The sequence below is a fragment of the Scophthalmus maximus genome, chromosome 11, assembly GCF_022379125.1.
Source record: "Scophthalmus maximus strain ysfricsl-2021 chromosome 11, ASM2237912v1, whole genome shotgun sequence".
NCBI lineage: Eukaryota > Metazoa > Chordata > Actinopteri > Pleuronectiformes > Scophthalmidae > Scophthalmus > Scophthalmus maximus.
The window spans coordinates 629,939-642,500 of record NC_061525.1 but is presented as its reverse complement, the minus strand read 5'-3'; the positions used below and the strand labels follow the sequence as shown (position 1 = coordinate 642,500).

Here is a 12,562-nt window from a genome sequence, read left to right as displayed (position 1 = left end):
CCAGGATGACCATGAGTGGAGCGAGCAGGTCACACATGCCCTGAACGTAGCCCACCTCTAAATGCTCCCACACATAACTGCGGACAGGGATAAGACACACATCACATTCAGCTCAACAGATTGAATCTTGTGTCTTCCATTGGTGGTAGTGTGATTACACTAGGATTATATGATTAATCATTATTATATTTTCAGATACTTGAGCTTTACTTTATTGTTTCCATTTTCTGATGAACAAAACTACTCCCGCTGAAAATATAAAGTACTTGAACTTAGCTCCACCTCAAGCAGCTACTTAAACATTCATACGTATTAATAATGCAATAATATAATCAGGGCATTTAAAAAACTCACTAATTTTTGATACTTAACTACATGTTGCTTACAATATTTTTATATATAAGAGAAGGCGGTCAAGTAAGAATTTTAACTTTAGTGGAAACAAACTGCAACCTCAACACTAAGGCCCAATCTCAATGTCCCCCGTGACCCCTCACACACTTAAGTGACGTCAACTGGTCAGTGACTGAGTGGGAGAGTCTGAAAGGCCTGAACTGGTATAAACAGGAATAAGACAGCACCTGAACTTCACCATGCAAAAACGTATGTAATATAATACATGCACGTTGGCTTGATATTCACAAGTGGATGTTACAAAAAATCGCACCATTTCCAGGTTCCCACTGGATTCTAGAACATTTGGTTTGATATTGAACAAAAAAAAATGAAGAACTCTGTTGTAATATGATTTTATGTCGAAGTTTTTCATCCAGAAGTATAGATTCGAAAAATCTTTTTTCGTTTTTTTAAGAATTTCCAAAATTATTCTGTTATATTCTGTGATATTCTGTGAAATTGATTGAAGGAAAAAAAGTTTTATATGACTTTCTATAGGATTTTCCCACTTCCTCAAACAACTGAAATAATAATATATTTCCCTTTGTCGGTTTATTTTAATTTATTTGTTTATTTATCATTTCCATCTCTATTTAGTGATCTTGAGTGTGGACATTGAGATTGTGCCTATTGTGTGTGAAGTTGACATGTTGAACATGGAGTCCTGTCCCTGGCCAATATTCTCTCTCACCCAATATCTGGCTGCATGTTCCACTGTGTTCACCAGCTTCTCTGACCATTCTCTGTGGGCTGTCACGACGATTTGATGACATTGTTTATATAAAAATGTTGAATACTCTTTTTGCACATACCTGCACATGATGTTGCGTAGTTTCTCCAAGTTGGCTGCAGTGAAGTAATAGTAGTTTCGGTCGCAGCGTTGCACATCTTTGTCTATCCTGTGAAGGTTCAGGGCAACTATGTCCAACAGCTCGATCTGTTCAAAGGAAACATTATTGTCAACATCAGTGAGTGACTGAGAGTGAATTCAAAGTCTTTGGTCTTCCTTTGGCATTCTGTGTGTCGACCTCAGTCTTTTCATCTATTGCATCTGGTGAATCATTAAGAAGTTTTATCTAACGCTTGTGTATTCGCACCGTAACGCCATGTCATGTTTTACAATTTTTTGATTGTAGCGAAGTTTGAGGTAATGCGCTGCTGGAGATGATTGTGTGTGCGTACGTGCCTGTGTGTGTGTGTGTGCTGTGTCAGTGTCGTTGTGCGCTGTGTCGTACCTTTTTACCTTCTGTATAGGCGCATGAGATGAAGAAGATGATGAAGATGGCCTAATAATATAGTTTCTGTCACGGATGTTATGGATAATGATTATGGAAGGCCCCTCAGGACGTCATACACTTCCTCTCAGCACCCTAACTCTGACCGACTTCCAGGCATCATTAGTATTTCATTCATTCTGTCACATACAGAAGAGAGAGTGATCATTACAGCCTCTTCTATACTGTACGTACTGTGTATGAGGACAGCGATGGTGAAATCCCCTCAGCAGACGTTCCATCGTTCATCAGTTTGTCCAGCTGGCTACACAGCCTGTCCTCGGTCAGAGAGTCCTGACGCCCCCCCAGCACACCTAGAGTCCTGCCCTCCTCCCCGACCCCCCCTTCCTCCTCCGTGCTCTGGCCGTCGTCTATGCTCAACAGGATCTGGGAATGAGCAGATGTCACTGAGTAGTTTCTGGAGGAGGGGAGACCTGAGTCGGGGGAGTCAAATTCCACCAGAGGACGCTCCTCTGGGGGGAGGGCGGCGGTAGGGACCAAGGTGGTCATGGTGGGAGTGCTGTCCTCGGCACTGGGGGTCTCCTGGCTGCCTGTGTCTGGCTCATCCACCGACATAAACACCTGGGGATACAGTGAGGGAGGGGTGTAGGAAATATATGCTTCATATCTCCATTATAAACTGTAATAACTGCATTAACTAACTTTATGTAAACATTGTTTCCCACACAACTTTTCCTTTTGCCTTCCCCTCTCTACAGATCCTCTTCATTCACTGTTAGTATATATATATATATATATATATATACTGACAGTGAATGAGCAGGGGGGTTCTGGTTTAAGACATTTAATTTGTGATACCTTTAATCGTTGTTGTTAGCAATATATGAAGTAGATACTTCCAATATTGGATCAACTGTAAAAGTTTTGGTGGAATATCAAATATCTCTTTCCAAAAAGATGTTAATTTGGGGCACGTCCAAAATATACGGATATGATTGCCAATGTGTGAGCCACATATTTTCAAGTACGAAAAAAATATTTGTGTTACTGTGTGAGCTTCCATGCAAATTTTTTCTGATCTATCCAATTATATGTTTGTAGCCATTTCTGTCTCTCATCTCTCCTTTATCTTCAATGTGTTATTTGAATTTAAGCCTATAAATATTCGATAAAAATGCCCTATAATTTTTGTTTCTCCTTTCCCCTCTTGTAATTTCATTAAGAATTTCAAGAATTGGAGTGGGTTCCAAGACTTTATTCCATTCTTCATGTTTAGTAAAGAAGTTCCTCTATTTTAAATATCAGAAGAAATCTGAGTGAGGGAGTGTGAGCTTTGTATCAGATTAAAGGACTTCTTCTCAGACTGGTTGATGTGTTACTGACTTTTGACTTTCATTATCGATGTTCCAATATTATATTACGTCTAATTTGAACACAGCATGCACTATGTAATAATTGTGATGATCTACGTTTTTTGAAGTTTGTAATGGTAATCGATGTTTAATTAAATGATGCAATGTTTGCACTAATGCATGTCAATCAAAGTGGATATAGAAAGTCACTAACAACATTTCAAATAGTTTGCAGGGGTACGCAGCTTCTGTGCTTTCTTTGTGCCATTCACTGTGGGACAACAGTGGCCATCGACACAGCACTAAATGGAAATCCAACAAAGTCTTTTTTGGTGAGAATATTAAATTTATTGCTTCAATAAAAATACATAGATTTACTTATATGCTGTCTACTGAGGAGTCAGAGAAACTGTAAGTTCCTGGTGTCTGTATGTTGGATGTTCATACTGTGTTGAACCTTTCACCTCATTGCTGAGTGTGGAGTCTCTGTGAACCAGTCGCAGGACGTGACTGTCGATGCTGCTGCCTGAAGAGAGCTTGGCAAAGATGGCCGACTGCATCTCTTTCTCCCTCTGCTTGACGATCACCTCACAGGCCTTCCACTCCCGCATCACCTTCTGGTAGCGCTCACTGATCTTTGCATCAATCTTTACAGGAAAGAAAGGCAATTATAAACTGCTTTGAGTGTGTGTGTGTGTGTGTGTGTGTGTGTGTGTGTGTGTGTGTATGTGTTATACCTGGCCCATGTCCTTTTTGCCAATGCCAAATTTGTAATGTCCAAGCAGGAAAGGCCAAACCTCCTTCCTGATGTCATGCTGCACTCCGCCGTAATAAACCAGCCTCAGAAGCTCCAGCTCCTTATAGTTCTACACACACACACACACACACGCGCAGAAATGAAAGTAGGAAAATGAACTGATGACAGGAGGAAGAATCTTGGTGGATTGCTGAGAGGAAGAGGAAGTGCATCAATAATAGAAGGAGACAAAGAAGTGAGTAATTGCGATCCCTGTAGAGGAAGATAAAGGACTCTGGTATGAACTGAGTCTAAATTAGTTATAATTACTTTGTTGGAGCTGATGAATTATTACAGTGGCTACTTTATGATGGTATCTAATGAGACTTAATTTCACTGAAGCTCATTAAATTTTCACTAGAGTGAAGGAGAGCGTGGAGACTGCACCAGCAATACGTGATCTCTGACATAAAATGAATGCACACCAGCAGAGGATATAGAATACTATGTATGAAGAAATACAGTTAAGGGTCAGTAAGCAATTTTGGGGAAAGATTGCTTTTCTATTGTTGATGTTGGGACTGGGAGCCAGACGCTCTAACCACAGAACAATTACATGACCTGGATAAGACCCTCGTGGCTACCATTGTAACTGTAAATGTTAATTCCTGCCTTCCTCCACAGCACGTTTAGATTGTGTCGGACATGACATAGGCGAGAAAGTTGGAGGCTACTACCACTGCTACACAACCTTCACAGACACATCTAACATATTGTCTTGACAGTGCACTTCTATCTAGACATAGGTAGGCCCGTAGGATGAACCGGCAGCAGTGGCTCATCAATACCACTTGCCACTGATGCTCCAGTGTCCTACGACCACCATGATCCATCCAATAAACTTACCCTTAAAAACTAGACAGTTATCTTAACGGCTCCCCAAGGAGACCCGCACACTTTGTCCTCCATCACCTCAACCTCGACCGTCGACACGGAGATTGAGATCATGGACGCATGCAAAAGTCAAATCTAACCACCAGGGACACCCTTCAAAGACAGCTTCCAGCTGAAGGGACCAGATTGGTAAAGTTAGTCTTTGCCATTCCACTGGCATGTCATGATTCTGCTCCCTTGAACTATGTCGGCGCTTGAACAGGCTTTCTTTGGACTGATATTCATGTTTTAATTACTTCTTGTGGACATTTATTCATTTAACATTCTTCATGTACCTCTGTTAAGTTACTGCTGTTATCCCTTGTGTTTCTTGTATTAGTTTTCTATTTCCCTTTTTACTTTGTAGCCTCTTTCTTCGTGTTGCTTCACTTCCTTTTCCTGTGTCTTGTTTCTGTTCACTTTACTTTTTCCTGTGTCTCCTGCCCCTGCGATTGTCTGCACCTGTTCCTAACGTGTTCCACCTGTGTTCAATATGCCCCGCCCACCTTGTGAGTATTTAAGTCCGTCCTGTTTGATACCTGTGATTCTTGCCCTGTTCCTGATCTTGGTGATGTTTGTTCCAGTCTGTTTTGATTCTCAGGTTTACTGGTTAGTTACCTTTGTCTCCTGGTCCTGCTTGTTCCCAGTGTATTTGGTTTTTTTCATTGTGGATTTATTTTGGTAGTTTTTTTCATTTTTATTACCTAGAAGACTGTAAAGGCTCTTTTTGTTTTCCTTTATTAAAATACTTTGCACTCTGTAATTGGGTCCTGCTCCTTGATACGTGACATGGCTAACTTCAAGGAGCTAGCTTATTAACCGGTAACAACCTTTTCTATCTCTTTTTGTTTTGTTCCATCACCGATGTCCAAAAATTAGCAAAGGAATGTTTTATGGGTAATATTTTATGGTTTGATTTGTGTGATATGTGAATGCAACTAGAATTAGTTAGAAAAATCTGCCAGACCTTGCCTCAGGTAACTGCCCAGACTTTGTCTGTAAACTGCCCAGATGCAAAGCCTCTCTAAACTCTATAGACGGTCGACTCTTTCCCATTCTCAGGGATACATGGACTGTGTAACCCTCAGGTTGCCCTCAACTTACTGTGGACTGTTGTGAAGTTTGTGCCGGACAGCCGTGTCCAATTGATCGCTGCTATAATAACTGCGTTATTATCAGTGCTGCTTGACTGTGATTTTGTGTCTGACCATGTCGGACTATTGTGTGTTGCTCTGCCATCGTGTCTGAACTCAGCACGCTGTCGTCTGTGTAAAGACCAGAGACGCACCAGGTCATCAGCTGAGCCGCTGCGTCCCTTCGTCACACAGACCAGGTGCTGGACCTCAGTCATCATCGCATGAGCCTTACTGCTGATTTGATTACTTTCCCTTTACTTTCTTACTAACAAACATTTACACACACCCGTGGGTACTTGAGAGATTCTGGTCCGAAGTTAACATCCCTCTTGATCTCAAGAGTCACACGTTTGAAGGTAGCCGCCGTTTAACTTGAGGTCTCACGCCCCACCTTTCTCTGGCGCCTCGTGAATTCACAAGTCACGTCCACCATTTGTTCCGCCTCCCCTTTTGATGCGCACACACCTGTGTCTGTGCACGCACGCACTCTTGATTGTTATGTCTGTTCATATGGTTTTCATATGATATATGATTTTTAGTTTAGCATATGATATACATTTGTTGATAAAAGTAGTATTGATTGTACATTGATATTGCTTAAGTTAATAAATGCTGTTATATTTTAAAAAGAAGTTGTTTGTGTTATTTTCATTTGCATTGTGATAAAGGCTGGTTGACGGAGTCAGTGGTCTGATTCACACCTTCAGTCCACTCCATAAATCATATCTACCAGATATGAACATTTTGGGTGAATAGACTTGATTTTGAGACTGTATTGACTATTTGGTCATTGTTCCCGGTTTCCGGGTGGTGCCCTAGTTGCTATTAACATTGATAAATAAGCTTTATTGATTTTAATAATTCATAATTATCTTTGATAATAGCTAGTAACCAAATGAGCTTCTATCAATGCACATTTGTTTCCCAAATCTTAATATATGCTATAAAAACTTCACTTTTACTTTTGTCTTAAAAATGGACAGCAGGACAAAAACCTTTGGTCCTTCTCGTACTCTCTCAATCTCAGTTTATAAAATATCCTGCCCTTCAGTAAGACTTGCACAGGTCTCCCACACTACAAAGAGACCATGACTTATATTTGGGGAATGATCAATAGCATTCATGACTTGGCAAGCCGGCTGAATGTCTGGCTTCTAAATCCTCCAGCCTGTGGGAGGTGGAGAAGCATCAATGTACTGTCCGTACGCACCTTGCAGTCTTTCTGGTACTTGCTCCACACCTCTTTGCTGAGGCCCCCGGATGCCTCACAAGGTCTGTCTGGAGGAACAATGTTGTGGTTGACCAGAGCTGACAGGTGAGTCCGCACAGTGGACAGGTGTCGGCAGTAGGCCAGCCCTGATGGACAGATGAAACAGGAGGAGTAAAGTCAGGACAAGTATATTTCATTTACAAAGCCAAGTCACTATTTGTCTCGGAGGGTTTTACAAAGTGGACAGCGAACAACTGCATTACATTTCTCATTGATGTTCAGTATAGCAGAAATGGACAAAAAACACTCAGCAGCAGCTGGAGGGCCCCTTCCAGGACAGAGAGAGTATATATATATGATACAGTAAAAGAAAATTAAATAAAATTACTTTTTTTTCTGGAAAAAATGACAATGACATTATGACGTCGTCATGGTGACGTCATAATGAAATGGCATTATTACATTATAAAATGTTTGCAATGCCTGATAGGGGTATGTACAGCATGCAAGCAGGGTTGCATGCTTTCATTTTTTTTATTACTTCAAAGTCAATTAACGAACAACAAACTCTTCTTCAGACTGAACCGTATACACATTTTTAATAACACTAAGTGCATTATGTTACCCAGCCACTTATTACAGATTCTATATTACATCTTTGATTTATTCAAAGCGATTTTACATTAAAGTCCATACAAAACATTCACATCCAGAAGCAGCTACATTGAGTTTTTTTCTCTCTCCTGTTTGCTCATTGTGGGAAGTGTCTCAGTAATATTGCAAGTTCTCAGTAATTTGTAAACTGTGCTTTGTTGTAATTTGCTGCTATAAAAAAATGTAATTAAATAAAAATTACTGAGATTGATTTTAACATCAGTTGAGTACTCTGTTGGAAGCAAGGAATGTAATGTAGCCATTTTAAATGGGAAGCCTAATTAAAAAGATATTGACTACAAGCACATACCTCTGTTGAGATTACTGGTCCCTTAATAGATGAATTATCATAAACAATATGTTACCTTGTGTGATAGCAGCAGAAAAAATGTCACAGACTGAAAGCATTTTACGTGTGTGTAAGAAAGAATTTAGTTGTTATATGTTGTTTATCATAATAAATGACACAATACTAATATTAAGGCTGAATCTCAATGTCCCGCCCCTGACCCCTGAACCCTCACAGACCTCAGTGAAATCACCTGGTCAGCGACGCAGTGGGAGAGTCTGCGGGCCTGAACTGGTATAAACAGGAATGGGACAGCACCTTATGTTCATCATGCAAAAACTTGAATGCTGACTATGTGTGTTTAGGAATTTGTATTTTCCATATTTTACTTTCTTCACGGCCCTCATGTAATATACTGTAATACATGTACGTTGGCTTGATATACACAACTGTATAAAACAAAAACTCTCATCATTTCCAGGTGCTCCTTGTAGAGATTCAATAACATTTGGTTTTTCATCCAAAAATCCTCCCCTAAATTTATTATTTTCCTAAATTTAAATTGTACCAAAAATCTTACAAATTAATTGAAGAGAAAAAAGTACAAGTCAAACAACTGAAATAATAATTTATTTCCCCTTTTATTTTAATCTATTTGTTTATTTACCATTTCCATCTTCCTTTATTGATCTTTTTCATGTTTAATACATTTCAATAAAAATTTGTAACTCAATAACCTCATTGCTGTTCCATTTAGCAAATATTTTATACTTAGTTATTTTTTTCTAAAATGAATAGTACCATATTTGTTGTGTACATATTTCAATAGTAGTTAAAAATATAGTTAAAAAAATGTAATCTAATTTTCTTCACGGCCAAGGCACTTGAGGAACCAACTGGATTGGAACATGTTCCTGGGTTTTGCCTTATGGAGAGGATGAGAGGTAATTTGCAAATAATTATGCATGGCGGTTTTTTACCTTTTTTCATACATTCTCCCTGGTTATGAACTGTGGGTGGTTCTCACAAAGTCGGCATTGATGCTGACTTACGGAAAGTGGGCATAAAGGGCTTCAAAAAATCCGCGATCGAGCCCTCGTGAAGATTTGACAGTGGGACAGAACTAAGCCCTCACGGACTTAACAGGAACACACTGAAAGTGTGTGAGTTAGCGAGTTTGGACATTGAGACTGGGCCTAAATTAGACATGGACGTGTGAGTACTGTACAGTGGTAAGATGGTGTACTTACATCCATAAAAGGCTCTGGAGACTATCTGCCTCTTCATGTTCTGGCAGAGCATCTTCAGAGGAATACTGGTGAGGAAAAAAAAGGTTGCTTGTTATCACCATGGGAACCACCACATGACTGTTCTTCTAATTCTTCTAATGGATAGATGGTTTGCATAGATACTAGCTCAATGAACGCTTTATATTAAAGTTCACTTATTCACCATTAAGTAGTTGCTTATTAGCATGAATATTAGGTACATATGACCGAAACATTGTAATTAATACAAACATGCACACATATATACATAAAAACATGCACACACACACATACAAACATGCACACATACAAACACATACAAACATGCACACATACATACATACATACACACACAAACAATGCACACATACACACATACAAACCTGCACAAATACACTGTCGCCCATTAAGTTGGAATAAAATATTTTTTACCTCTTCTCATGAAATGATTGTGACAATGTTATTTATTCTTGATAGATAAAGTGTATATCTTCTCAAAACTTTATTGAACAACCTCTTTCAAACATATCACAGTGAAAGTTAAACCACAATTAACCTTTGCAAACCTTTGTAAATCAGCAATGTTGGCTTGTTTGTGTCCGTCCTGTCGGAGTGCAAGCCAATTCTGAAAACGTGGACTTACTGCATACAGACTTTAAGCAGGAAAAAGATGACACAGCGAATATCTTGCCTTTTATATTGCACCTGGTCAAAGGTGATTAACGATGTGTATTAATAGGAATACAAAGAGGAATGTGTCTGAAAACAAAATTATTCCAACTTTATGGGCAACAGTGTACATACATACACACTTACAAATATGTACACACACACACACACACACATGCATACATGCATACAAACATGCACACACAAAGTGTTTTATTATGCTCCTAATGTGCATGTTAATAAGCAACTAATTAATGGTGAATAAGTGTAACTTATTATAAAGTGTTACCTTAGTCGCATTATGGTAACATCCATGAGTTTCAAAAGCTGCAACTGCTGCTTCCAATGTGTATCCATGTACTTCCACATTCCCACACACGCACGTACGCACGCACACACGCACACACACACACACACACACACACTAAGAGATTGGGATTTCTTGGGTTGTGTTTGAATGACCCGAGTCTGGCTTCAGTTGCCAGAATGACAAAACAACTGATCTCAAATTAAAATTCATCTTTTGTCAACCAGTAATGTTATGCCTGTAGTCCTGCGTATAGTGTAGCTGTGCAAGGTGAGCTTTCCAGATTTTCATCATAAAATCAATTCAATTAGGGCTGAAACTTAGGAATATCTTAATTTTTCCCTGACTGACATTACCTTATGAGTCCTAAGCCTCACATGATAAACCACACTAACCCCAGACTGATGCTCATAGTAAATTATAAATCAGAACAATACACCCTGCATTGCACTCGAACATTAAATGGAAGTGCATACGTGTGAATGTCTGATGGGTTGTGTATGCAGGTACAGCTGGCCGGGTAGTCGAAAGACACATTGCTACCAGCTGTGGAGCAGGACTGGCACAGGGATTCGTACGTGGTTACTTCAGCATGTTGCCATGACGACGGGCTTCCTCCAAAACCCTGCATCTCCATCATTTCCCCATGGTCTACACCAGAAAGAATGAAAGTGAGAAGACAGCAGAGGTCTCAGTGTGACAAAATTGACAATGCAATTTTCATGTATCACACTCTTTCACACTGGCTGTGTTTTAAGTCTTACATATTATGACGTAGGTCCCTCAGCTCAACCATTAATACATATTTCAATGTATTGCTTCACATTATTCATGACATCAAGAAATGAATTGATGGATGGACATTTTTACACTCATGTTACATGTGAGAGCTGAAAAAAGTGTAGAGAGGAAACCAAAAGTGGAGGGGACACTTTAGGAAGCGGGAACGGTGCTGTGGGAGAGACAGGCAGAGAGGATTCAGGGAAGCCATGCTGGATCAGTTCATTCAGAGGGGAGAGAAGAGACAGCAGAGCTCAGAGAGATGCCCCAGACCAATAGAAGAGAGGAGGGAGTAGGAGAGGAAGAAGAGAAGAAGTGAAGGAGTTGAAAGAGGAGTGTAGGAACGAGGCTGATGCTCAGGCCATGCAGGATGCATAAAGCCAGAACAAGACAAGAGACACACAAATTAATCTCAGAAACAACAAAAACGAATGGACACTTTTTAAAAGGGCACACAAAGGGGAGGGAAAAAATCATAAAAACTTCAACATTAAATAAATGCTCTTCACCTTAATTCTTCAGGTTGGAGCTGATGACCTGTCATAAATATGAAGCTGTGCTTTGGTTGTTCAATAACCCCCCCAAAACAAATAATATTAAGAACAAAAAAAGCAAACAGAAAAAATGCTGGAGCGAGACCGACATTTGGTCCCCCCCCCCCTTTATTTTTTGGACTACATTTGATCAACATGTGTTTTTGGGCTCAGTAAAGTAAACCCCGCTCACACAAAGACTCCACGTCTCTACTACTGCGGAACCCCACAGGACCGTAATGAGAGGGGTGGAGGACGGGGCAAGGAGGGGCGAGGGGAGGGGGAAAGAGGTGGAAGGTTTAGTGAAGAATTACAGTGAACAGCATCGCAGCAAACGACTGCACAAACAGAGGAGAAACAACTGAGGAAGTCCGAAGAGAGAAAGAAATCGAACAAAACAAACAGAGGAGGAGACTGAAGGAGAAAAGGATTTTCCATCACAAATATGCAGATACACACAGTTGTTCTTTATAAAACAATGACAGGGGTGCATATTTCCCATGCAAAAACTGTCAAGCATGTTGCAAGTGAAAAATGAAAAGACAAAAAGAAGGAAACAGAATTCTGTCAAATTAAATAAGTGCAACACCCCCCACCCCACCCCAAAAAAATGTTTAAAAAAAAAACCTGAGCAAATTATCGAAGCAATTTTTGGCCACGACAGCCTAAACCCAACAGTGCTGAGACATGCTTCAAGAGTTATACCCTGTCATAAGTTTCCAGTTAGCAGTCAGCACTGCAAATCCCAGAATGCAAAGCAGCCATAAAGTCTTTAACCTAGATGGTGAGACCTAGGGATGTCTGAGTCAGTGACGACACCAGGTGGTCCACAAGTCGGTTCATCTGACAGTGTATCTCCAAAGTGCTCTTACAAGCTTGTGTGAGGATCCCTGCCAAACAAGTGGATTCAATTGTGTCACTGAGTGGTGGGAAGAAAGATAGGAGTGAAATTAAACAGGAAAGGTGTAGAGGGAGTGTGTCAATGGCTGCTCAGGTTTTTACTGGATGTCTGCCAATATCCGTGACAAGTCTAGTGTTTAGCATTTTCACCAGCATCATCTTGT

The 12,562-nt window shown here is 40.1% G+C and overlaps 1 protein-coding gene across 5 annotated transcripts in view; it reads right to left on the bottom strand.

The window, feature by feature from the left end:
- sgsm2 (small G protein signaling modulator 2) overlaps nucleotides 1-12,562 on the bottom strand; it is an 83,049-nt gene that overhangs the window by 8,716 nt on the left and 61,771 nt on the right. For 3 of the 5 annotated variants that reach the window (XM_047335701.1, XM_047335702.1, XM_047335704.1), the window contains 8 exons: nucleotides 10,662-10,836; nucleotides 9,192-9,256; nucleotides 6,999-7,144; nucleotides 3,721-3,849; nucleotides 3,448-3,630; nucleotides 1,866-2,252; nucleotides 1,209-1,333; nucleotides 1-77 (listed from right to left, as the gene is read on the bottom strand). The exon at nucleotides 1-77 is cut by the window's left edge and continues 6 nt beyond it. In XM_047335701.1, the coding sequence (XP_047191657.1) occupies nucleotides 1-77; nucleotides 1,209-1,333; nucleotides 1,866-2,252; nucleotides 3,448-3,630; nucleotides 3,721-3,849; nucleotides 6,999-7,144; nucleotides 9,192-9,256; nucleotides 10,662-10,836 (1,287 nt within the window). The remainder of the gene's footprint in view (nucleotides 78-1,208; nucleotides 1,334-1,865; nucleotides 2,253-3,447; nucleotides 3,631-3,720; nucleotides 3,850-6,998; nucleotides 7,145-9,191; nucleotides 9,257-10,661; nucleotides 10,837-12,562) is intronic. The other 2 variants (XM_047335703.1, XM_047335705.1) reach the window with 1 other exon arrangement.